This window comes from Heteronotia binoei, chromosome 18 (genome assembly GCF_032191835.1).
Source record: "Heteronotia binoei isolate CCM8104 ecotype False Entrance Well chromosome 18, APGP_CSIRO_Hbin_v1, whole genome shotgun sequence".
NCBI lineage: Eukaryota > Metazoa > Chordata > Lepidosauria > Squamata > Gekkonidae > Heteronotia > Heteronotia binoei.
In genome coordinates this window covers 23770638-23796550 of record NC_083240.1, presented here as the reverse complement: position 1 = coordinate 23796550, position 25913 = coordinate 23770638, and the positions used below count along the sequence as shown (strand labels likewise).

At 47.5% G+C, this 25913-nt stretch overlaps 1 protein-coding gene across 3 annotated transcripts in view; it reads right to left on the bottom strand.

Moving 5' to 3' along the window:
- The window catches only part of HIP1 (huntingtin interacting protein 1), an 87443-nt gene that overhangs the window by 37332 nt on the left and 24198 nt on the right, over positions 1-25913 (bottom strand). For 2 of the 3 annotated variants that reach the window (XM_060258810.1, XM_060258811.1), the window contains exons 2-4: positions 4754-4817; positions 3834-3976; positions 1143-1199 (exon numbers count right to left, since the gene is read on the bottom strand). In XM_060258810.1, coding sequence (XP_060114793.1) covers positions 1143-1199; positions 3834-3976; positions 4754-4817 — 264 coding nt within the window. Of the gene's footprint in view, positions 1-1142; positions 1200-3833; positions 3977-4753; positions 4818-16913; positions 17015-25913 lie in introns of those variants that run through there. The other variant, XM_060258812.1, reaches the window with a different exon arrangement.

Genomic DNA, 25913 nt, shown 5'->3' with positions numbered 1-25913 from the left:
AGCAGCCTGTGTTGGAATCCAGGCAAACCTCCTTGATATGAAGGCGTCTTCAGCAGCTCTGTGTGTGTGTGTATGTTAAGTCAGTTCCAACCTATGGCAACCCTATGAATTAATGACCTTCAAAATGTCCTCTCATTAACAGCCTTGCTCACATCTTGCAAACTGAGGGCTGTGGCTTCTTTTATTGACTTAATCCATCTCACATTGGGTCTTCCTCCTTTTCTTCTGTCTTCAACTTTTTATAATAGCAGCTGCTACGGCTACAAGACTATGCCTCATTATTGTGAACGAGGGTAACGTGGATACCCACCTCCCTCTCACTCAGCTGCTGACCCCCATATGAACAACTTCTCACCACTAAAGTACCTTGAAGGTAGTGCTACGAGGATCAATGGCTCAAGGCCCCAGTGCAGAGTTGCCCTTGAAGCAGCACCTTGGAGAGTTCCTGGGAGCCCCCTCTGCCTGTTGCCTCCAGTTTCAACACAGGTGAGATATATATGAAATCCATAAATAAAGGCCAGGGCAAAGAACCTTCTCCCAGGGACAGATCAAATGTGTGCCAGTACACCCTATGAATACGCATTCTAAACTAAGGGCATCCAGTTGGTGTCTTTACCAACTTCGCAAGAATTTTTACCAACACTGAAATAACACTCTAGAGTGGTGATTCTCTTGTCTGAGATTTGGATCTTTTGACCTTGAAAACCCTTGTAAGCATACTTCAAATTTCTTTGATTGACTGTAGTCTTTGATGACACAGGCACTGACAAAACATCAACTTGCTATGATATCTAAGGAAGATTATCATTAAAACAGGAAGAAGGATACTGGGAAACGTTTTCAAATGATGAAGTTGTCACTGTGCTTTTCTGGCCTTTTGATTCTGTATGCTCTCTTGAACTGCGTAGCTTCTATCCGGCTGTTCATAATTGTTGATATTCAAATTGTATATGCCTTGGAGTATTCAGCAAACACACACAGATAAATCTCAAATATACTGGATTTTATTATATAACTGTTAGTTTCATTAGAATTGCTTCTTCTGGTCATGGTGGTCTTTTATTGGGCTCAGGGCCGGGCAAAGCCCAAGAGGCATCTTTGCCAGCCAGCTGCCCTCCTTTCAGACCCAGCTGAGCACTCACCCACATGCGGCTCATGTCGCTCAACTCGCTCTTGTACCTCACAGAATCCTTCAAGACCTGCCAGAGGAAGGGAGATGAGAGAGCAGCTGTTAGAGGTTTCCATGCCACAGCAGGAAAAAGAATACGAATCTTGAAAGTGCTGATTAACAAGTAGGCTAATCAAAATAACATTATATGCAGGGGACCTACTGGTGTCTCTCTCAGATGCCCAGTAAAATCACAGGAAAGAAGACCTGGCCCTACCTGTGTGGCCATAACACTTAGCCCATGGTTGAAGTGTGATATCTGAACTTCTAAACTATGGTTGCGGATTGGACACAAAAGCAAGTCTTGATGTGGATTTGCAAACCGCTCTTAGTGTTAGTCATGGTTAAGTGCCATATTCACAAATTATGGTTTAAGGTTGTTTCCCTGCCTTTACAAAGCAGTGATCAAGTCTTATGATGGTTTCCTGCACACTTCCAACTAAAGACCAAGCTTAGATTCAACAAGCTGAACAATGGTCTTGTGGTACAACTGGTATCTTGTCTGGGGTTAATATGATAAGTGTGAACCATGGTTAAGTGTTAGGGCTGCACTCGGCCAGACTTTGAAATCATCATACTATAAAGATGACAAAATAAATTAAAAGGAAAAAAAATCACGCATGCTTGGAATAAACCGACTTAAAATTCCAAATTACTTCAAGGAACAATGACTGGATAATAACCTGAATGCACTCTATACAACAAATTACCACTCAGCTGGAAAAACAAAAACAAAAACCAGGAGGTAGACCTAGGAAGTTGGAAAAAATATTTATCACAATTTGCAAAGATTATCAATGAAACTGAGAGCTCTGCCAAACTCTCTGAATCTTGCTGAAGCACAAGGCAGGAAATGCTGAACCGACAACAGCCAGATGTAACGGGGCTGCCATCCAACAGGGAGTTGTGATGCCTGAAGCCAAGAAACCAAAAAAGGAGACCAACAAGGGGCACAGCTCTATAGGAATCTCTGCCTTGCTCCTGTGCATTCCAACAAGGTTCACACAAGAGAATAGCACTGCGGACTGAGCCCAATTGCAACCTACAAAACACTCTCTTTCTCTCTGTTTGTTAAATGCCACCAAGTAGCTCCCAACTTCTGGAAACCCTATGAATTAATGGTCTCCAAAACAACCGATCATTAACAACCCTTCTCAGGTCTTGCAAACTGAGGGCCTCAGCTTCCTTTATTGAATCAATCCATCTCCTGGATCTTCCTCTTTTCCTGATGCCTTCAAGTTTTCCTAGCATTATGGTCTCTTCCAGAGACATAAGAAAAAGCCTTGCTGGATCAGACCAATGGCCCAGCTAGTCCAGCATTCTGTCTCACCCAGTGGCCAATCAGTTCCTCTGGATAACCAACAATAGGACATAAAGGCTGGTGTTCCCAATGTTGCCTCCTGGCTCTGGGAATCAGAGGATTAGTGCCTCTGAATCAGTAGAAAAGAGTCCAGTAGCACCTTAAATGCTAACAAAGGTCCAGTAACACCTTAAAGGCTAGAAAAAATCTGTGGTAGGGAGCTTTCTGAAGAAGTGAGCAGTGACTCACGAAAGCTCCCTACCACAAATTTTGTTAGTCTTTAAGATGCCACTGGAGTTTTCTACTGCTAGAAACAAGGCTACCTATCTTGAACTACCTCCATGGAATGCCTCTGAATGTGGAGGTTCCCCTCAGTCACCACAGCTAGCAGCCACTGATAGACTTATCCTCCATGAATCTATCTAATCCCCTTTTAAAGCTGTTTATTCCTGCAGCCATCACTACATTCTCTGCCAGCGAATACCACATTTTAAAAACTCTTTGTCTTTTCATAATTTGACCAAACTAGGACAGCCTTAGTTTAGCCATTTTACTTCTAGGGAGAGTTTAGACTTGAAAAGAAGGCAATCCTGAATATAAGATGACTCTTGCCTCTCTCACTAAAAATGCTGAACACTTTTTTTTTTTAAATTACTGGATATATGTGTAACTTCTTTGAGATTTTTTTTACAACATACCTGGGGAAAAACCCCTGAGTTTTGTTTTTGAGCAAATGAAGTTTTTTGAAGGTTAGGTGGGGTTAATTTGTCAGGGGTGGGTGCACTTGGCAGTCCAAACACACACCAAAATGAACATTGCTCTCTCACACTGTCCCCAAACCCCCAGCACATGTACCCTGCCCCACTCCTCAGCCAAAAACACTCTGCCACTAGCCTGCTCAAAGTGAGGGCCAATCTTTACTCCTTATTGCTGAGCAGACAGGTTAAAACGGATAAAAGGAAGTACTTCTTCACCCAAAGGGTGATTAACATGTGGAATTCACTGCCACAGGAGGTGGTGGCCACAAGCATAGCCACCTTCAAGAGGGGTTTAGATAAAAATATGGAGCAGAGGTCCATCAGTGGCAGTGTGTGTGTGTGTGTGTGTATATATATATATTTATTTGGCCACTGTGTGACACAGTGTTGGGCTGGATGGGCCATTGGCCTGATCCAACATGGCTTCTCTTATGTTCTTATGGGATATGAACTTCATCACATGGCAATCCAGGCATACTGCTTTTGGAAAATGGAATGGCACTAGGTACCATTTCATCCCCAGAATCCCATTTGCAGTAACAGGCCGCTCAGATCCCAACTGCAGGGGCGTGGGAAGAAGGGAGAGGGAGAGAAAGGGCAGCCTTACATTTGGGTGTCCGTCACGGAGGAGCTTGTGGAAGACGTGGCAGAATTTCCAACAGAGTACAGCATTGCTGGAGAGAGGCAAGCGGTTCACAACAGACCAGAAGGTGTGGGCTCCTTTCTCGTGGTGCGTCCCCAAGATACATGGTGAGAAGAAGGCTAAGGAAAAGTCCGATATGCTAAAGAAAAGAAGCACTGGGGTTCCTCAGGGGCAGGATGACAAAAATAGGCAACAGACACCCACGGGCAAAGAGGCAGATGGAGCAGCCAAGGAGCAGAGTTTGCAACATCCATCTTGACACTAGCTGGAGTGACCAAGAAGCTCCCTTCTTTGCCCACCAATCTGCTTATGGATACTTTATCCCACCAGCAGAATGTGGACCTTATAGCCTGAATGGGAATTCTGAGAGTTTGGCCTGCAGATGGGTCTATTCTACCCTCCCTGTGGAATGGCTCGTAAGCCTCACCTGAAAGGCAGGAGTCATCCCCTCCAGCAGGTGTGATGAACTCACTAGACACCTCAGCTAGTGCTCTTTGGGCAGGAGCCAGCCTTCTTCACTCTTTGCAGATGGTTCGCCACACTTTGCTGTCTAGAGTGAGGGAACAGGCCATAACTCGAGGGCCAGCTCAGCCCTTTCTATTGCCTGAGCTCCGATCCATTAAACTTCAAAGAAGGTGCTCCAGAGCACATGCAGAGGGCAGCATTCCTACCAACATCCACCCAAAAACCTATCACCCCATATCTAGGATTCCAGCAGCCTGGAGTCCCATAACATCCTGTTTTACAGCCCTTGTCCCCCTACCCCTGAACCCAAGTAACTCTGTCGAACTTGGCCAAGGCTTTGGCATAACAGTTGCAAGCTCCATCCCTGGCACTTTCTACCTCCACCTCTTCCTTTCAGAGCTGCTAATTTGAGAGGATATTTCTGGCGTGTTTCTCTTTGACAGCGACTTCCTGAGCATTAATGGCCTTGTTGATGCTGACGGTCTGGAAAAAAAGAAAGGGGGGGGGGAGAACTCAGAAAAAGGAAGGAAAGCATTAGCAGGAAAGGCAGAGGCCAAAGGCCAATAGACATGTCACTGCCACCACCCCCAGAGCACCTGTTGATGGTTGGCACCAGCCTCCCGTATCCGCTGCACTCTGCCAATTCCTGGTTCCATTTCTGGGAAGGATCTGGCAGCTGCTGTGCTCGGCTGCAGCTGCCAAGAGCTGCTCAATCAACACAGTGGTGAAGCTATCAGATGAGACTACCAGGGAGGACTGATTAGAGCTGAAGAAGGACAAGCCAGGCTAGTCATCCCAAGAATCAGTATGGTTTGGATGGAGGCTGGCTCAGCAGGCCCCCTGAGAAGGAAAGCTCGGGCTTCCAGGAGAACCTGGGAACTGTGCCTCTGGACAGGGGAGGTGCCCAGTCTCGTTGCCAAGCCTCCAAGCTTCTCCTGCAGCCAGGACATCTCAGTGCCAACTTTTGCATCTCCCCGTCACTTGTATCCTCAGGCAGTTTGGGCAGTGGGGCTTGGAAATTTCTGTGTTTGTTCAGGAGTCTTTAAGGGAAGGGAAAAGGCTTCCGTATTTGTTCAGCATTCTTTGGGAGGGGGGGGAGGATAGAACTCCCACCAACTATGACTGTCACCCTCGCGCACAGTGTGGTTATGTGAAATTTGCCTGCCTTTGGACAGCGGAGGCGGGAGTCAGGTGTCGCTGCCGACAGAACTGGCAGTACAACGTAATAGCCAACCACAAATTTCCTGGCTCTGCTTCTGGCGACTGGGAAGGGCACACCCTGTTTAGGGGTTGCTCTCGTCTTGATTTCCATGGAGGTCTGTAGAGAGATGTTGCCTCCTCTATGTACTTGTCCTGACAAATCCAGTTAGGTATCTTAGCCTATTAAGATAGCCTCAGTTTCCTTTCCTGTAAGGGATCCAGGATAATTCCAACTCTGCCCTGCTCCCACCGCTCCCTCATTGCTGATCTACACCGGAAGACAATGGGCTTGAGACTGGACCAGCAATCTAATTATTCTACAAATATAAAGCAACACAATGCCGCCCAGCAGCTGCAGCCATTCCACAAACAGCAGGTGGTGGCTGAAAGGCCATGGAGAGCTCCTAGCAATGGCTCTTCCATGGGGTTTTATCCACTAGAGCAGGAGGTGCATGCAAAGCCAAGCATTTCCTAATAAGGATGGACGAGGCTGCTTGAGCAGTCTGAAGGTGCAGCTTTCTGTTTCAGGGATCTCTATGCTGGAGGAAGCAAACAAGTGCCAAGTACCCAGTACAGAAAAGATCGCACTTTTTACCAGCAGCACTCTTCATCCTCCCCAAGGGAATGACTCAGCAAGATCTGCTGCCGGGCTCCATTTGCAGCCACCCTAAAGGAAATCCATGTTTGCATTCTTGCTGTGTCTGGAATTGCTGGTCTTATTTTAAAGACTGGGGATGGGGAAAGGGGGGGAGGGCAGAAGGCTGTCTTTTCAGGAACCTTTTCCTACACTGAACTTCTGTTGCTTTGCTTCACAGTATGTCACCTTTCTGTTTACCCACATCCAAGGCAACCAGTAAGGACAACTGAGACGCTTACAACAATTAGGCAGATTTAAAAAAAAAGAAAAACTATGTTACAACCTAGGGCTGCCAATCTCCAGGAGAAAGCAGGAAATCTCCTGGAATCTCTAAACTACATAAACCACTTATTTACTATTTATTTAACACATTTATTCCTCTTCTCCTCGAGAAAATGGATGCTGTGGAAGGTAGACTCCATGGCATTATACCCTACTGAAGTTCTTCCCCTCCCTAAACCCCGCCCCCTCAGGCTTCACCCCCCCGCCCAAAATCTCCTGGTATCTTCAAACCTGAGCTGGCAACCCTGGTTTAAACCTCAGCAGTTAATCACCAGATGTAATTTCAAGGCCTCCTACAATAGACATGCTTTTAGATGATGCAGAGATGGAGCCAGTCACGCTTCCTGGGGCGAGGAGTTCCGCAAACTATTTATTTTAGGATACTCCTAATGCCTCCTCTTCAGAGTCCTGCTCCAGGCAGCTAACAATTAAAATCACCACAGTATGAAAAACAAGCCATTGGACACAAGCAGCGTAAGAACAACTTGTAAAACTAAAGCAGGGCATTAAAAAAGCTGGTAAGATTTTAAAATGCCAATTAAAAGCCTGGATAGAAGATTGATTTTGGCCTGGCACCTCAAAGAAAGCAAAAGAGGCGCCGGATGAGTCTCAAGGGGGAGGAGTCCCAAAGGCGAAGTGCCACCACAGAAAATGCCCTGTCTTTTGTTGCCACCTGTCTCACTTCTGAAGGCAGGAGCATAGCAGGCAGGTCTTGAGAGGCAGGCTGGATCATATGGGAGGCTATGGCACTTTGACCTGAAAGGGCCCCTCCCACACACAAACTCCCAGCCAACCCAGCTTCACTGTGGGCTAGTTCAGATCTATTCAGAGCACCTCAGCATTTTGCCTTGCTAATTGAGAGCCAAACACGCCATTCACCCAATTACAGAACCAAATATGAATGCCAGCCTCCAAGCGGGACCACCTGGGGACCCTGTTCCCTCTAAGACAAGTTGGTATGAGCTAGCTCACAGTTTTTTAGCCTCCGGCTCACACATTTTTGTCCTAGCTCAGAAAAACGGCCCCAGAGCACAACTTTAATGCCAGTAGCTCTAAAAGTAGAATTTTTGCTCACAAGACTCCACAGTTTAGAGGTAATATTGCCTGGGGATCCTCCAGAATTACTGTTCGCCTCTGGGTTGTATAGATCAGTTCCCCAGGAGGAAATGGATGCCTTGGAGGATAGACTCTATGGCATTACAACTCACTGAGGTCCCTGGCCTCCCCAGGCTTTACCTCCAAATCTCCAGGAGTTTTCCAACCTAGAGGTGGCAACCCATGTCCCCCACTCCCCACCAGTAGCACGGGGAGGGAGGGGGGGGGGTCTGGCAACCCTAGAATCAAACCATGATGCTGGTCTAGAACTATGATGGCCCATTAAGATACTGAAGGAAGGTTTTTCTTCCATCAAATGTTCAAAAGGAATTCCAACATCTGACTACCAAAAGCGGAGCAAACCATGCCCCGAGACTAAGCAAAACAAGCTACAGCCGAGGAGAAAGCAAGAAATATTGAAAGAAATATCCCTTCTTCAGTCAAACAAGCCTATTGACTTATACCCCATCTTTCTGTCCTCATCAGGGCTGCCAAGGCATTTAATGGATTAAGCATACACAATAAAAACGCATCTTAAAGTTCATTACAATGAAACAAAAACGTCATTCAAGCAATTAAAACCAAGTTAAAACTTACATACAATATAGCAGGGGTGACCAATGGTAGCTCTCCAGATTTTTTTTTTGCCTACAACTGCTGGCTGGGGCTGATGGGAGTTGTAGGCAAAAACATCTGGAGAGCTACCGTTGGCCATCCCTGCAATATAGTAAAACAAGTGCAATGTACACACCTGCCATGATCCCCCGACACCTTCACCTGCCAGGAAAATGGTTCAGTGGCTCAGATCAGTTCTGCCTAAGCAGAAGTGCCAAACCCTTTAGCAGAATTGTGCCACAGAAGTTACAGTCAATCCTGTCAAAGTCCATCCCTCTTCGGCATGGCTTAGAAGGCTCCCTGACCTGGATAGCTCAGCCTAACCCAACCTCACCAGACGTCAGAAGCTAAGCAGGGTCAGCCTCAGTTAGTACTTGAATGGGAAACCACCAAGGAAGTCCAGGGTTGCTACTTAGAGGCCAGCAATGGCAAATCACTTCTGTTTATCTCCTGCCTTGAAAACCCTACAGGCACTTTCTACCACCAGAAAATTCCCAGACACAGGATCACCTGTGATGTCAGGAACCTGTTGCAATGCTGGCCATGAAAGCAGGGGGTTTTTTTAGCCCTCCCAGCGGGAGCATTAGATTTGCATTTGAACTAGATTATCAGTTTGGATATTCCCCAAAACCCAGGGACCTCCCTTTGTCCTGCCATAAGGCATTTATGCTTCAAACGCCATGTGAGAATTCCCTTTGCTGTCCCACAAAAGGAGTATTATCATCTTGGGGGAGAGAGGAAGTGGAAGTTCCACAGTCCAACTGTGCTAACAGCCAGCAAGGGCACTTTGAAAAGCCTGCGCCTCCAAGGACGCCTTTGCCCAGCTGCAAGCCCTGAATGAAGTCTCTCTGCTTAAGATGCCATGAGATGCAGGGGGTGGGGGGTGAGGGAGACAATAGGCCCCACAGGACCAAATTCTGGTGCCTGATTTCCTCCCTTTTGCTCAAGTTCGAGAGCCGCCCTGCTCTTTTCTGAAAGGTTCATCAATAGGCCTCGGCATTCTCAGAACGGAGGGTTTCCTGGAGCCACCAGGGATGGAAGTGGTCAGCGCTCAGCTGAAAGACTGGCATTGTCTGGAGCTTCCTGCTTCAGCAACTCTGTCCGGAGTCAGGTTCCAGAGAGGCAATTATCGGCCATGACATACAGGAAAACGCTAACTCAATCACACGCATGCACAACATCTACACCCCTAATACAACATGCAGCAACAGCAAAGGGAGTAGGGTACTAGGCAGGCTGGCAAAGCACTTCGCTTTGGGCAACCCAAAATCAGAAAAGAAGGCAGAAACAGGAAGAGCGTCCGGGGCCTAACCCTAAAGCGTGGGTCTAAGATCTACATCCTCAGAGCCAAAACGTTGCTCAGTATGGAATCAAACATGGCTCTCTAAAAAAGAAAGAAAATTAAATCTTTAAGGCATGCCAGAGGGGTAGGTGGATGCTAAAATTACCAGCATGTGAATGGAATGGCAGGAAAAGATGGAACTAAATTGCTTCTTAGAGATGTTTTATTAAAAGGAAATGATAGAAGCAAAGTGTTGCCAGGAAGTCGAAGTGTACCCAGCTTTATGTCAACGTGCTAAAACAATTTTGCAGGACTCTCCTATGTGTCTTTACTAATTATTATGAGACCTAACGTGTGCCTGTTAAACACCTTGAAACAGCCAGTGTTTGGATTCTAGAATTTTTTTAAAAAAATGTTATTATAGCCCACCTTTCTCACTAGGACTGAAGGCAGATTACAAAACATGGAAAACAGTTCACTTACTCTGCAGAGACCTCCAATGAACAATGCAGTAAGAAGAGATTACAGAACTGGAAAAAAAACAGTGCAAACAAAAAACAGCCTAGAGCGCAACAAAAAAACTATTTATGGTATATGGATAATTAACCCACATGTTACCAATAAAGTAAAGCTGTACATTTTCAGTTAGCCATATAGACATTGCTATATCGACTCTATTTTGATCTCTTACTCTGGATTTTGGTTCTTTAATTACAAAAGTTTGGTTCTTTTAATTACAAACAGTTGCTGACTCCTGCTCCACATGGTAAAAGCCAGCAACCTGCCTCCACCTCTTTACAAGCATCTTAGTTCTCAACTAATTCCACTATGTTTTGCAGGATCCGACCAATGGCTCTGGGTGGTTCTCTCACCGCCAGTCACATCCCATTTGGCAAAGTGGCATCTGTCTGCTTGTCCAATGCCATAGTCAAACTCTGAAACAAAGGGCTAGCCATTTTTGCCGCCTTCCTTTCACATCTATGGCTGCCTCACTGATGGATGAACCTGACTATAAAGTTGAGCTGGGGACAGCAAGGAGAGCATGCATTGCTAGTCAGAGACAAATGCTGAAGGTCCAGCAGTCACAGCAATCCAAGAGGGGAGGGATGGTGGCTCAGTGGTAGAGCATCTGCTTGGGAAGCAGAAGGTCCCAGGTTCAATCCCTGACTTCTCCAAAAAAGGGTCCAAGCAAAAAGGTGTGAAAAACCTCAGCTTGAGACCCTGGAGAGCCACTGCCAGTCTGAGAAGACAAGACTGACTTTGATGGACCAAGGGTCTGATTCAGTATAAGGCAGCTTCATATGTTCATTCTGGCCACTTTGCCATATGCCATAGCAAACATTTGCCTTAAGGGGCTTGGAGTAAAATAGAAGTGCCTTGTCTAAAATAATTATTTGAAAACTTGGTAAATCACAATTTAGATTAAGTAATATGAGATTGAAGTAATTTATAATATTGCTGGATATTTTCCATCCCTTCAAAAAAATACTGAAATAATTGCTTTGTGTTTTACAGACTTAATTATACATCCAATTATTTGGGACTTACAAACCATACAGGGTGGACATATTAACCACGTAAGATGGCACAATTTGGTATATGCCATCACTACCTGGGGGTAAGATGCATGACATTAGGTTTCTGTTAAATTCCTTGTGGCTTTACAGAGTGCATAGAGTAAAACATTGTTTATTACTTGCATAGTTCACTGAGGAAGAGGTCATCGGAATGAGGGATTATCTAGAACCCTCGTGTGGACTAGGACTTCACACTGGACTTCTTACGGACTTGATGGATTCCATTTAAGAGTGTGATGAGTGTGAACATATACCGGACTTTGTAAATTAATTTAATTTTTCATTGGACTTTATGCTGCTTTAATGCTCCACATTAAGTGGCAATAATATTGTGTATAACAGAAATAGACTTAGACTCTGTTATCATTGGCATTTATGAAAACTGTTCTTTATTCATATTATTGTGTGCTAACAGCGTGTTGGTTTATTTTAGTCTTTCATGCCGTAATCTTTAAATACTTCCTCCCTCCTCCCACAGAAGGGGATGGGCAGTCTGGGCAGCCAGAGCACTCCTGCGGAGGCCATTTAGGATTGGCAGATCAGGTGAAGACCTGCAGTTCAAGGGCAAGATGACAGATCCCCGCCCTGCCCAGTACAACAGGAAATTTATTAGAATGAGGCTTGCATGAAAAGCCACCTGAGAATTTAGATTTCCCATTTCTAATTCAGCTCCCTATCTCGAGATGACCAAGTTCACTTCAACCACAACCACAAAAGCAGGTAGCAGCTTCAGGATGCCCAAAAGAGAAACTGCCATCTCTCAAGGGCAGTGGAGCCCAATGGTTGTTCCTGGTTCAAGGGATTCCCTGATCGCTGGCTGCTTGACCAGTTTTAGTTCCAGAGGAAGCACTGAGACATTCAGTCTGGCTACACCTCCTGGGGCGGTGAAGGGGAGCTTTTTTGATGGCCAAACTCATACTAACAATACATGCCTCCGAGATGGAAGAGCAGTTCCCCACTGGAGAAGCATAAGCCACCAACCAAATGCTTCCCAACTTGTTCTTCCAAGATCCTCCAGTGATGGTCCTTCTACCCCCTTGGCAGCCGGTTTTAGTGCACTTTCAGCCAAAAAGACAGTCCAGATATCCAACCTGAGTGTTTCTGTCTGCAGTTTAAGCAATTGTTTCTTGTGTGGGCCACAGCTGATTGGGAGGGGGGGGCACAATGAAAGGCTCTGCTAACAGATGCACAGGAATACTGTGTTAACAACCTTGAAAATGTTTAGTCTAACCTAAGTCTGACTGCAGAAGCTCATAAAAATAAACTCCTTTATCTTGCTGCTTTGACATCCGAAACGTTTCCAAGGGAGATGTCTTTCCCTGAGGGACCTGTCGAGTGATAAATATTTTTAAACGACAACCAGAACTATACACAGATGAAAAACATATATAATGCATTCCCAGGAACATCACTTAAGGGGCCACAGAACTGGATGCCAGTAAGAGAAGAATTGACTTCTGGAGACAGCTGGACAAATGGACACTGACTGTCTATGTGCACACACAGAACATGCCCACTCCCCAAAGGCTCCCCTCCTGCATAATGCTGGGCCAGCACGATGGGTTTGAGCCACTGTCGTCTTCCTAAGTCAACAGACATGGGCACACCTGGGTGGGAGAGGAGCGTAAGAGTCCAACAGCCTTAAGAAGAGAAGACGGGACTGGATTTATACGCTGGCCTTTATACTCAGAGTCTCAGAGCAGCTTACAATCTCCTTCTCTTCCTCTCCCCACCACAGACACTCTGTGCGGCAGGTGGGGCTGAGAGAGCTCTCAGAGAACTGCTCTTGAGAGAACAGCTCTGCTGAGAACTTGTGGCTGACCCAAGGTCAAGCCAGCAGTTGCATGGGGCAGGAGGACTGAAGAATCAGACCCGGTCTTCCCAGATTAGAGTCCACTGCTCTTAACCACTGTGCTGCACTGGCTCTCTTAAATGTGCCCCAATCCCATAACAGCAACCTTCCCCTGTAGCAAGGAACCCTCTGCACATCAGTTCCTCTTTGTGGGCAGTGTCCCACCTGCTTGGAAGGCAGGCAAAGCTGCATTTAGAGTATTCACCCCACCCCCCACTCTGGGCAGAGAGTGCTGGAGTGCCTCATCATCCACCTCCATGCAGTCTAGATTTTTGATAACAGCCACTCTACACTCACTGACCCCTCGTTCACCCTCCTGTCTCTAAAATTAACAATGATAAATTATTCATTTGGGGGGGCAGAGCATGAATGAAGGGTGCAGCAGATGACAGAGTTATTGAAAATGGAAAGTCTAGACCAGGGGTGGCCAAACTTGCTTAACATAAGAACTGTCAGATGTTTGAGAGCCACAACGTCAAATGTTTGAGGGGAGAAAAGGCAGGCAAATAGATAGGGGAGAGGTGGAAAGAAAGCAACTTTAACTTTAAATGCCTTCTGCAAGCCACCAGCTGGCTTGGAGAAGTGATTTAAAGAGACAAATGCAGTGGGGGCTTCGAGAGCCACACAATATGTGTGAAAGAGCCACATGTGGCTCCCGAGCCACAGTATGGCCACCCCTGGTCTAGACCTTCTCTGTGTGGATGACGAGTTGCTCCAGTGCTCCCTGCCTTGGGTGCCATCCCCAAATCTAAAGGATACGAAATAATAAACTAAAAACTTTGTGCAAGTCCTCCTTCCACTCTCCAATTTACCTATAAAGTAAAAGCCTGAGTCTGGCTGCATTAAAACCGTAAAGATTTCTCTGTTTTGTACAGTGTGGAGGGTGAGCTTTCTGTCCACAGACGCTCCCAAACCCTCCTTAGAGTCACCTTTCCTCCTTGAAAACATGCTTTGGCCCCCTCCTGTCCCCACATCCTTCCCAAGCTTCCATCCTCCCAGCCCATCTGGCTCAGTCCCACCTAGCAGAGAGGAGAGACGGCTCCTGCCCCTGTATTCTCTATGGGAAGAAAGCAGCCAAGACAGCAGCAGCACAGCAACACCTCCCAAGGCACCAGAGCGGCACAGCTATTTCCACAAGAGGCCTGGAGATGCAAGGGGTGTGTGCGGCAAATAACCAAGTGATGCCCTTTTATGCACATTGCACGGTTCTGCACCCGGCTCGGCTCAAGCGCCGTCATGTCCGAATTACACAACTTCCCACCGGTCTGGAGCCCTCTGCTCAGCCGCTGAATCAAGAGTTCCTCTGAAAGAAACAAAGCAAAGCTTGGGGGATCTTGCATCAGCACGAGGTCATTTGGGAAGTCTGAGAAACACACACACTACCCCCCCCCTCAAAAAAACCCCATTAGCATCCTCTGCATCACCTTTTCTCCCCAAGCACATCACAACTCTTCATTCCCCCAAACAGATTTCAAGCAAGCGCTAAAAAGTACCACGAGCTCACAAGGAATGCACTGCAACAGAGAGATTCCAAGAACAGTAGCAGAGAAAGCAGTGGGGCTTTTCAGTCGTAAAGAGGAAGGCAGAGGAAACCTGGACCCTTGGAGGAGAGTTTCACTTCCCATAGGGAGACAGGCAAGAGGCCGTTTTCAAACCTGGGGAAAGTGAAGACACCCCCCCCCCCTCAACAGCCCAAATATATGAAACTGCCATTGCTGGTTAACAGTCATCAATTCTTTCCTCAGAATGCTGCCTAAACAACAGGAGCCAACCCAGAAAGGAAGAACCCTTGCTCTGTATTGGCTCCTATTTCTCTCAGAAATGCACCCACAACTTCTTTGAGGCGTTGCTGGAATAACTAACCTGCACCCATCCCTGAGGCCTCTCTGCAGAATCCTGAACAGTTAATCCTTCAGTGCTTCCTGTTCCTATCTTGTACCCCAAAGCCTCTGGAGTCTGAAGAAGGAATGCCCATGAGCTAAGACAGCTAGACTAAGCCAAACTTTGCTAAATCAGCTGGAATCAGGAAACACCTTCTCCTAGACCCCAGATCAGGGGATAATGACTTCCGTGTCTTCCTTCAAAGAAGGTGAAAAAGATCCAACCACAAATCGATATCAAGAGCGCAGACCAGAAAATTCAGAGATCTGGTGTCCGAAGCCTCACCATCATAGTCCTGAAGATCATGACCACAGCTTTGGGCCATGAGGACACCTGCTCAGGTACGAAGACTACAAGTAGTCAGACCTTTGCAACTTCACTGCCTCCCATGTGCACCTGCTGTTCCCATAGGTCCATTGGTTTGCAGCTGCTTGGCTCTGGGACAGGAGCGGGATGCTAGAAGCACGTTGCACCCCGAATGAAAGCTCTGTTCCCCGTGGCCTTCAAGGCACTTGTGTTGACCCAAGAAGTCCTTGATGCCCAATTAGTCACTCAGATCAACAGAAAGATTGATCTCTTGACACTGTCACCTAGATTCAGTCAGGAAGGATGCAAAGATGCCTTCTTGAACATCAGCCCATCCCCTCAGTGTGCCACTCGCTTCCCCCTTCAGCATCTTTCTGAAGGCTGCAAAGACCTTTCTGTACAGGCAATGCGCATCCACTGAAGTTAAGCAAGTGAGATCATATGCATTTTTTGGCGTGTGCCTATGCTTGCCCAGGCACCGGAACAGGCATAGGCTTCCTTTTCCAGGGGAGGAGGCGTTGGATTCACCTCTTCTTTCATCAGCTCTGCCTCCTCTTGCTTGGCCCCATCTTTTTGTCAGGACAAGCTCCCTGAAACTCGCCTACAGCAACCGCTGGCTTCCATTAAGCTCCAGCTGAGATGCCCTCCCGGGACCATCGGCTCCCTTTTCCAGGAGGCTGCTCCCCCTAAAAGCATTGATTGGGGTTTAATTATCAACAGGGTGTGATGTCACCAACAGCCAATTAAGAGCTTATCTCTCTTTCTGCACCCCCTCCCACAAAGCTAAGCCAGGGTCTCCTTGTTCTCCCAAGCCTGATTTCCCTGCAAAGGCTGCCTTATTCTTCAAGCTCCCTCTGTGACTGCAGGAAGTTGGCGTGCTCCATCCACCCCTGGCTCCTCTGATAACAAGTGCCTGGGGAGAAGTCTTGCAGGGCCTCCATCACGTAGCCCCAAAGCAGGCAGTGGCTGAGCTCCTCTGCTTCCCACCCAACCTCCGGCCAGAGGAAGTCTGATTCCCTTTGCACCCTCGGTGAGAAGCCATCCTCCCCGCACACGCACACCAGTGTATAACTACACAAAGGAAGCCTAGCTTGAAAGGAAGACACCAGCTGGAACTCCAACTTTCTCCCTCCCAGGGGGGCAGAGAAAACCCATAAGGGCAGGGGTTCAGGCAGGTTGCAGGTGCTAGACTTTTTGCAGCGCCCAGGTAAACACAGGTTAATCCAGAAAGGGGGGGCGATGCCACAAAGGGTCTTCCGAGATGCAAAGGCCGGAGGAAGGGCTGGACTGACCACTGCGGGGGACCGGCTGCAGCTAAGGGGGCCGCCGCCACAGCAACAAGCGCTTCGCCAGAAGCCAGTGGGGCTTTCTAGCGGGAGGCGGGTGCCGGCGCCTGCCATCTTCCATATGCTTGTCTGGAAAGATCGCCTCCGGGGATTTCCTCTCCCCAGCCGATTAGCCGAAACAAAGGAGCCGAACGACCCCCGGGGCTCCCCCGCGGACTCGACAGCTGGCCTCATCCGGAGAGCCCAACCCGCCAACTCGCCCAGATGCTCCTCGGAAGGAAGGAAGGAAGGAAGGAAGGAAGGAAGGAAGGAAGGAAGGAAGGAAGGAAGGAAGGAAGGAAGGAAGGAAGGAAGGAAGGGCGGCCGGCCGCGGGAGACAATGAAGGCGCCTGCCTGCCTGCCTCCGCCCACCTCCCGCCGCTAGCCCCCAAGCCCCCCGAGGAGGCCCGCCGCTCTACCGCTGCACCTTCCCGGGCGGGAGGAGGACCCGGCTCTTCACGGCCGGCGGCGGAGGCTTCCCGGTCCCTGCGGAGCAGCGTCCCCGGCCGAGGGCGAGCGAGCCTTACCATCTTGCCCACCTCCATGGCCGGAGGCGGCGGCCGGGGCCGGGGCCAGGACGCGCGGCAGGGCGGCTCCCTTCTTTGGCTACTGCGGCGCCCCGATGCCCATGCCCCGCGCTGCTGGCCCCGCCGATGTCCTCCTGGCTAGGCGCGCCCACGGCGGGCCGGGGAAAGCCGCTGCGGAGAGCCGAGGGGCAGCGGCGATGCCCGCGACCCCAGGCCGCCCCTCGCCCGGCGGCTGGATTGCGCCGCCCCCGCCGCCGCCGCGCCCAGGCGCCGCGCCAGCCAGCCAGCCAGCGAGCGAAGGCGAGCGGGAGAGCGCGGGCTGGCGGGCGGGCGGGCGCGCGTGTGTGTGTGTGCCTGGAATGACAAAGGGCCGCTGGCGCTGGCAGCCTCCTGCGCCGCTTCCCCCTCCCTCCCCGGAAGGGCAGGGGGCGGGAGGGGCTCTCCCCGCGCAGATGCGCCGGCCACAAAGGCGCGCCGGGGATTCTCCTGCCTTGCCTCTCCCGCGCCCCCGCTCCTGCACGGCGCTTCGCGGCTTAACGCGCCTCACCCCAGGCTGGAAGCGCCGCTTAGCCCGCCCGAGAGCGAGAGCAGAAGTCCGCCGCCCTCCGCCATTAAAAGGAGCTAAGGCGGTGGGGGATCGCCGTGCCCGCCCTCCCCGACTGACACGACTGATCCCTCCAGTCCTCACCCCCGCGGATACGATACGATAGGAAAGGCTAGGCCAGGGGCGGCCAAACTTCCGCTCGGGAGCCACAGGTGGCTCTTTCACGCTGAGGCTGCTGTGATCACACATGCTAAATAATGCCCCTTGAGTCCACTTTCAAGGCATTTTCAAACTGGATTTTACTAGTTCACACAGTAAAATCCAGTGGGAAAGTGCACTGAAACTGCATTGTATAGCATGTGTGATCACAGCCTTCGTGTGAAAGAGGGATCCGTAGTATCAGTCGGGATCACAGCCCTAGTGTGGCTCTTGAAGCCCCCACTGTCCCACTGGCTGGCTTGGGGAAGGCATTTCTCTCTTCAAATCACTTCTCCAGGAGCAGGAGAGCCAGTTTGGTGTAGTAGTCAAATGTGCGGACTCTTATCTGGGAGAACCGGGTTTGATTCCCCACTCCTCCACTTGCACCTGCTGGAATGGCCTTGGGTCAGCCATAGCTCTGGCAGAGGTTGTCCTTAAAAGGGCAGCTGCTGTGAGAACCCTCTCCAGCCCCACCCACCTCACAGGGTGTCTGTTGTGGGGGAGGAAGGTAAAGGAGATTGTGAGCCGCTCTGAGACTCTTCGGAGTGGAGGGCGGGATATAAATCCAATATCATCTTCCAAGCCAAGCCAGCATTTAAAGTTGCTTTCTTTGGACCTCCTTCCTCTCTCTCCCCATCTATTTGCTTTCCTTCCTTCTGGATCTCAAACATCAGATGTTCATGTATTCTGGGTCTAAAACATTTGACATTCATGTCTTGTGGCTCTTAAACATATGCCGTTTATTCTACGTGGCTCTTACATTAAGCAACTTTGGCCACGGCTGGGCTACTTTGCGTAGCATCAGGTCCAGAGGCCATGAAAACACTGGGATGTCCAGTAACATGGGTCATGCAGCAAGGGCATTCAGAAGCTTCATTTAAAGAGGAGACGCCTGTGTCTTTGCTGTGGGCAAAGTCCTGCAATCCTTACAACTCTTAGAAAGGCCCAAATGGATGGCTCTTTGAATCTTGTTTTTATTTATGTTATATCCCGCCCATTCCATACAGACTCAAGGCGGCTAAGAGCATAAAATAGACAGTAAACAAAACAATATTAAATCAATAAAACAATCAGACAAATAACAATAGCGCTACTTCAGGCAGATCATATAATATTTCATATTTTTTGAAGCAGCCTGTCCTTGTAACATCTCCCCTCCCCCTTTTGTTGCCTATATAAAATTGAGCCTAACAGCTTCTACACTCCTTAAGCATATGATGAAGTGAGATCTGACAGAAAGCTTAATGCTGATATAAATGAGTAGTTTATAGTGTCATTGGAGTCCTGTTATATATCACTGCTACAGACTGAGCACAGCTACCAATCTGGGATAAGTATGAGACAGCCAAACCCCCTGAGCTCTTCTAACTATGTGATTTCCTTGGAAGTTCTGCAAGGTTTTAGACTGCAAGGCATCCATTTAATTCCGCTGACTTCTGCCTGATAACCACAGTGCAGCCTTATTCACCAGTACTGAGCACACCACAACAGCATTACTAAGACTCAGTAAAATGCCCCCAAGATTAAGCAATCACTATGCGGATGTTTGTTCGTTATGTATTGGGTGTAGTGAAGAGAAAGTCAAGTTACTGTTTTGCCTCTTCGAAGCAACAAGTTGATTTCACCTCAACAAGCTTTATGGGCTGAAAGACTTCCACAAGCAGCATGGCAAGCATTCTACCAGGCACTTAGTTTACAATGTGGTAGTTAAAAGAAAATGCCTTGGAAGCGCATGTCGTCCCAATAAGGACCCAACCCTCTTAACTGTACAGGCTTCTCAAATAAAAGTTGTTTCCACACACTATCCTTTGGGATTTTTGTTTTGTTTTACATTGACTAAGGGCATAGGAGGTTATCTTTGGCAGACAGCTTCAAAAAAGGGCTTAGACCGATTTGTGAATAGGTCTATCAGCAGCTACTAGCCATAGTGACTAAAGAGAACCTCCACATTCAGAGGCAGCATCAGTGCCAGGAGACAACATTAGGGGAAGGTCTCGGCCTCTTTGCCCTGTAAAGTTGATCAAAATGGCATTTCCAAAAGTTTTTTTTTTATTTGCGCCTTATTCCCTTTCCTCTGGGCTTAAACAGTTTATAAGACAGCTGCTTGACATATTGGAGGGGGCAAAGCAATAGGTTGGGGAATTATTTATGAGATTTGCTGGCAAGTAACATTCACCTCTGGACTTCCTGCCCACAAATAAGCGTCCCGTATTATTTTTCCCCAGAAGAAAAAATTATTTGACCAACTGTCCTAAACATTTTTGATGACTTTCAATGATCTAAGATAAAAAATTATTGTTTTATAGTGGGGTCCTTTGGAACAGACAGAAATGCCCTTCAAATTTTAGAACGATTAAAAAAAAAATCACCAACAAGGATAATTTTGGTACTTGAGTACTTGCATATCTTTCTTAGCCTGTTATCAGATAACAGGGGAGAACAACGTACATTGTCCCCGAACTCCTTGGAAGAAAAGCAAGATTAAAAATATCTATATACTATTTAATGAAAGGCTGAAAGGGGGATTAAAGGACAAAACACAGAGGCAAAACTCCACTGCACAGAATAGGCAGAGCTTTACCAGAGCTAGACTCTGAGCAGGTGACCTAGGTGAGCACCTGAGGATATGGATTTGAAGGGAACGTGTCAGGGGCTATTCACTCAAAAGTGGAAACAAGTAGTACAAACTAAGGTAAAAAAGGGAAAGGTAGTCCCCTGTGCAAGCACCAGTCGTTTCCGACTCTGGGGTGACATCGCATCATGACATTTTCACAGCAGACTTTTTACGGAGTGGTTTGCCATTGCCTTCCCCAGTCATCTACACTTTCCCCCCAGCAAACTGGGTATTCATTTTACCGACCTTGGAAGGATGGAAGGCTGAGTCAACCTTGAGCCAGCCACCTGAACCCAGCTTCTGCTGGGATCGAGCTCAGGTTGTGAGCAGAGAGTTTGGACTGCAGTACTGCAGCTTTACCACTCTGTGCCATGGAGCTCCTAACTAAGAGCATGGAGTAAAGATGCAGACAATAATAAATCCAATACTGGTCCATGCAGTATGAAGTACACAGTTCAACTTCTTGATGCTAATAAATTTGCTAAAGTTGCAAAGCTTGCAGAAAACAATTTAGGCGCAGAAATCAATTCAATTTTTTCCAACATGATAACACAAATAGACACCCCAGATCCTGCCTCATAGCCATTAGCAAACATTAGCCACATATGCTTCAAAACCAGCAGCCCTGCAAAACTACAGAACAGTCTCCTCTCTACCTGCTCAGGCAAGTATTCTGTCATTTCCCCACTAACCTGAGGTGACATGGAAGCTCATAAGTAGACCAATCCCCTTTTCCTTTTCAGCATCAGGCTATCCTGATTCTGATCAGAGGCTCCATTTGTGGTATTGCGGCTAATCATACAGGCACTGTTCAGTAGCCACTCAATAAACTACTATTACACCCTGACCTGGATAGCCCAGGCAAGCCCGATCTTGACAGATCTTGGAAGCTAAGCAGGGTGAACTCTGGCAAATACTTGGATAGGAGACCTCATTGGAATCCTACAGCCAGGAGAGCCAGGAGCAGGCTTTATTTATCTACCTCTGACTAGCCTCAATGCCCCTAGTAGGGGTCAGTCATCAGAGGTCACTATGACTTCCAGGTGCATACACACACAAAAAATACAACAATACAAAACAAAAAGTACTATCACAATATACTGCACATGAAGCTGTCCTTGAAGACACCCTGGAAATTTAGAGCAGAATGCAGCTGCCCATATTCTACCAGGCATATTGTATTGCATATGTCATCCATCTTTGAAAGAACTGCTCTGCTTTCCTGCATGTTTCCAAGCCCAAATCAAAGCCGTACCTTTAAATTTCAAATCCCTTCCTGATCTGGGGCTCACATAAAGGACCAGTACTAAATTGTCCTGCTGTTTAAGGTCCTCACTGCAGCTTCTTTTGACTGTTCTTTCAGCTTGCCAGACGAAGCCTCCTCAGCCAGGTTGCAGCCACTCTCTGTAGCGGCTCTGATCCTTTGGAATACCCTGAGAGAGGAGGCTTGGAGAGCACCATCCCTTGCAAGGTGCAAGAATATATTTAAGGGGGTGAATGAAAAAAAGAAGGCTGTTTATTGCACAGGCAGTTTTTCATTCCGAGTAAGACGTGATGGTGTTGGTTTACAGATAGCCTGTGCCCATCTTTTAGTATTCTTCATACTGTAATGCAACTTTAATATTACATAAGCTGCTTTGAGCATATGGGCATGCATTTCCATCAAAATGAAATAAAAAGAAAGTCATCATCATGCAACTAGGAATTCCATGTGCTCTGTGCTTGCCAAGCTGCAATCCACTTGGATTTAACGTACTTCCACAAGGACAAAGTAGCTGATGTCTTCAGCTCAGTTTAATAAAAGCTGGATTTTTAAAGGGGAAAGTGGGGAAAGGTATTTAAGAGTGTTTTACCCATTAGTTTGTTTATTTATTTATTTATTTATTTTATGATTTATATCCCGCCCTTCCCAACAAGTGGCTCAGGGCGGCTCACAACATAAGAATTTGACATAAATAGAATTTAAGCATAAAAACAGTTAAAATAATTAATACATTTAAAATTTTAGGACATTTAAACCATTTAAAACATTAGGGACAGCAGACATCTAGTGTAACTACACTCAGTTTCTTGTACCAGCTAGTCATAGGCCAGCCGGAAGAGGGTTGTCTTACAGGCCCTGCGGAACTGGGCGAGGTCCCGCAGGGCCCTCACCTCTTCCGGCAGCTGGTTCCACCAGGAGGGGGCCGTAACAGAAAAGGCCCGGTCCCTTGTAGATTTTAAGCGGGCTTCTTTTGGCCCGGGGATAACTAGGAGATTTTGAGTTCCCGATCTCAGTACTCTCTGGGGAACATGTGGGGAGAGACGGTCCTTCAGGTAGGCAGGTCCTAGGCCATATAGGGCTTTAAAGGTAATAACCAGCACCTTGTACCGGACTCGGTAAGCTATTGGCAGCCAGTGCAGATCCCGGAGCCCTGGCCGGATGTGCTTCCTTCTTGGGAGTCCTAACAACAGCCGGGCCGTGGCATTCTGCACTAGCTGCAGCTTTCGAGTTCGGCACAAAGGCAGCCCCATGTAGAGAGCATTGCAGTAGTCCAACCTCGAGGTGACCGTGGCATGGATCACTGTTGCTAGATCGTCGTGCTCCAGGATCTAGTTTCATCTGAGCCCATGGTACATACCATTCAATCAGTCCTGATACTTATTTTTAATTATTTACACAGAACCATCGGTATGCATGGCATTCACAAAGCAAAACCAAGAAAACGGGGCCCTGTCCATAAGAGCTGACAGTCTAAAATTTGACCCAACTGATAGCAAGAATAAGCCCTCATTGCACAACGGCTGACATGGCACTTTTCACTGAGTGACAGGAAGCCAACTCAAGCACCCTCTTGGGCAATAGCCCATCAAACCCTGGCAAAATCCCAGTAACAGAAGGAGGGTGCTTATTGAATTCCACACAATTTGAAAAGCATTCCAGAATTTCTGGAATGTTTGTATGGTTATATAAGGGTTACATACATAAACACACAGCTATGGAAATGCACATGTGACATGGCTGTTACCTCAGAATGGACTGAAATTGTAGCGTTTCATCAGCTGAAAGCAGTTATTTGTAGATTAAAGAGCACCTCTGGAACAGAATCAAGCTTCTAAATGCAAGAGCATGTTGGCTAATATCTGTTTCATTATTCCAACAACTAAAGTCTTGGGTGTTCACCGACGACAACCACAGGCATCTTAAGAAAAATCATAGCTGGAAGCCACAATGAGAAGCAAAAGGGAACAAGTTGTGCAAGGAGCACAGAACAAGAGCAGAAAGCTCCCAGGATGCCCACGCCAAGCTGGGCTGAATGGGAGTCTGGGTGGATATGCAGTTTCCCTTGCTATGAAATCTGAAGCAGGCCGAGAGCCAGCTCCTCCCTAAACAGAAGCTGAAAAATACTCCCCTCCTTCTGCCCACATCAGTACAGCCTTGTCCAAGCTGCTATGTAGGAAGGTCATTTAAGGAGACATTTTGCACAAGTTACCTGCCAAACTGAGCACATATGCTTGCACACGGCTTGACTGCAGCACATGAAGAAGGCTGAGAAACAGCCTCACTAGCTTGCAGCTGAGGCAGACACCTTGCCATAAGGGCTGGAAAAATACCTGGGTTCACAGGTGCCAGCCCTGTAAAGTTTCCCATTTCCAAGGCACCAGCCTGAACAAAGAGTTCTGAGGCACACAGAATGCTGTCCAGCTGCTATAGCGGTGCCAGTGCCCAGGATATAAAGGAATTGAGCAGGAAGGTGCTGCTCCTCCGCATTTAGGCATGCAAAGGTCTGTGTGTGGGGGGGGAGGATTTAGTGTCAGAAAGATACCTTTCTGAATTGCCACTGCACAAGTACAAACTGGATTTCTCATGTATTTTGCTGTTATTTGTTCATGGTTCCTGCGCATCACACTGATAACAACAGCAGTGTTTCCTCTAAGCTAAGTTAGTGTGAGCTAGCTCACAGTTTTTTAGTCTCCAGCTCAAACATTTTTGTCTCAGCTCAGGAAAAATGGCCCCCCGAGCAAACTAATTTATGCAGTAGCTCACAAAGTAGAATTTTTGCTCACAAGGCTCCACAGTTTAGAGGGAGTATTGAACAGCAGGATACGTGACAAATCCAGACTCTAGGAACCTGGAATGCTTTCTCCAAACCATTCAGATGTTAGCTGTGAACTGGAAGCCAGGGGACAAGTCTAATCTAGTGTAAATAGAAAGGTTTTGTCCCCTGTCATCCCTGTGACTGCTATGGGAAAATTGTATCCCGCCCCCAGTAAATCTACACTTTCTGGGATTCACTTTGATCACACACTCAGGTCTCAGCAGTAACAATTAAGTAGCACATACGCTATGGTGTCAATGTGAGCTGCAAGTCATGATTCCCAAGAGGATTCTCCATCCCACCCCTCTGCCCTGATTACATGAAGGCCCATTCACAAAGGAACCCAACATTCACTAAAAGCAGCTGCCTCAAACTGCTGGGCTGAGCCCCTCAAGCTGACACACATACACCTTCTGGCTCCAGCACCACCGCTCCATTCAGCTTGGAATTCCCCCCAAGTTGGAAATGACATCAGCCAACCATATACTTTCCACCCCTTAGCACAGGCATGAGATTCTACAGTGAGTGGACAGAGTGGTGCAGACCCTTGTCAGTGCTCCACAAGCACTCCTGTTGTTGGAGGGAGATGTGTGTGAGTGAATAGGGATGTGTGTGTGACTGAATAGAACCTGAACAGACTGTGAGGGTTTTCAAACGGGCTGAGGGCCCATAAATTTCAGCCTAATCTGTCCTACTCTAACCTGTTCTTCAAGCAAGCCATTTCTAGTTCACATAGTTCACTTATAATAAGTAGACCAACCAGCACTTAAGGTAGTTGTCGGTATGTTATCTGCAAAAGGCTCCAGGGAGGGGTCTGACAGATAATTATGCTCCATCCATATATAAGGGCCATAATTCATATCATGAATTCAGTCTCATCAGCAATTCTCAAAACAATAACAGCTGAACAATCTTGAATATTTATTTTTGGAGTTGATGGCATTTTCCTCAACCTCTTCAAAAACCCTCTTTTTCTGACAACTGCCTTTGTTTCCTAATAGCAATACAGTTTGCAAAAACTTCATGCCAGTTTCACTTTGTCAGCTACAAGATGCCAGGTTGAGGATGCAGTCACCATATGTATATATCTGGGTGTCAAAGGAGAGAAGACTGAACAATGTCAGCCCAAAAGTTTTTTAGAAGACATCAATGCAGAGGATGCTATAAAAGGGGGGGGGGGGCAGTATAAAAACCTAGGGCATCCTGCAACCTCACGTTTCAATGCTCAGAAAAGAGGAAGGGAAGGATCTCTGGCCAAGATCACACTGACTCACTTATGGTGGCAGTTTTTTTCCTGCCACTTGATCTTGGTACAGCTGGATGGGCAAGCAGGCTTGGATCTACTGTAATGGTAAAGAAGTACCCTTTGCCCCCTCACAATTTCATCCGTGGCTGAGCTGACAAAGAGAAGCAACAGATGCACAACAATTCCAGAGTGGAAGGCTTGCCAGCGCTCCCTCACAGCACTTCCAAGCAGCTGCTGTTCTCTCTGCACATCTGTTCTTCCCCACCCCATCCCAACTGAAGGACTTTTGCATCAGGCATCCTGCAGTCCTTCAGTGCAC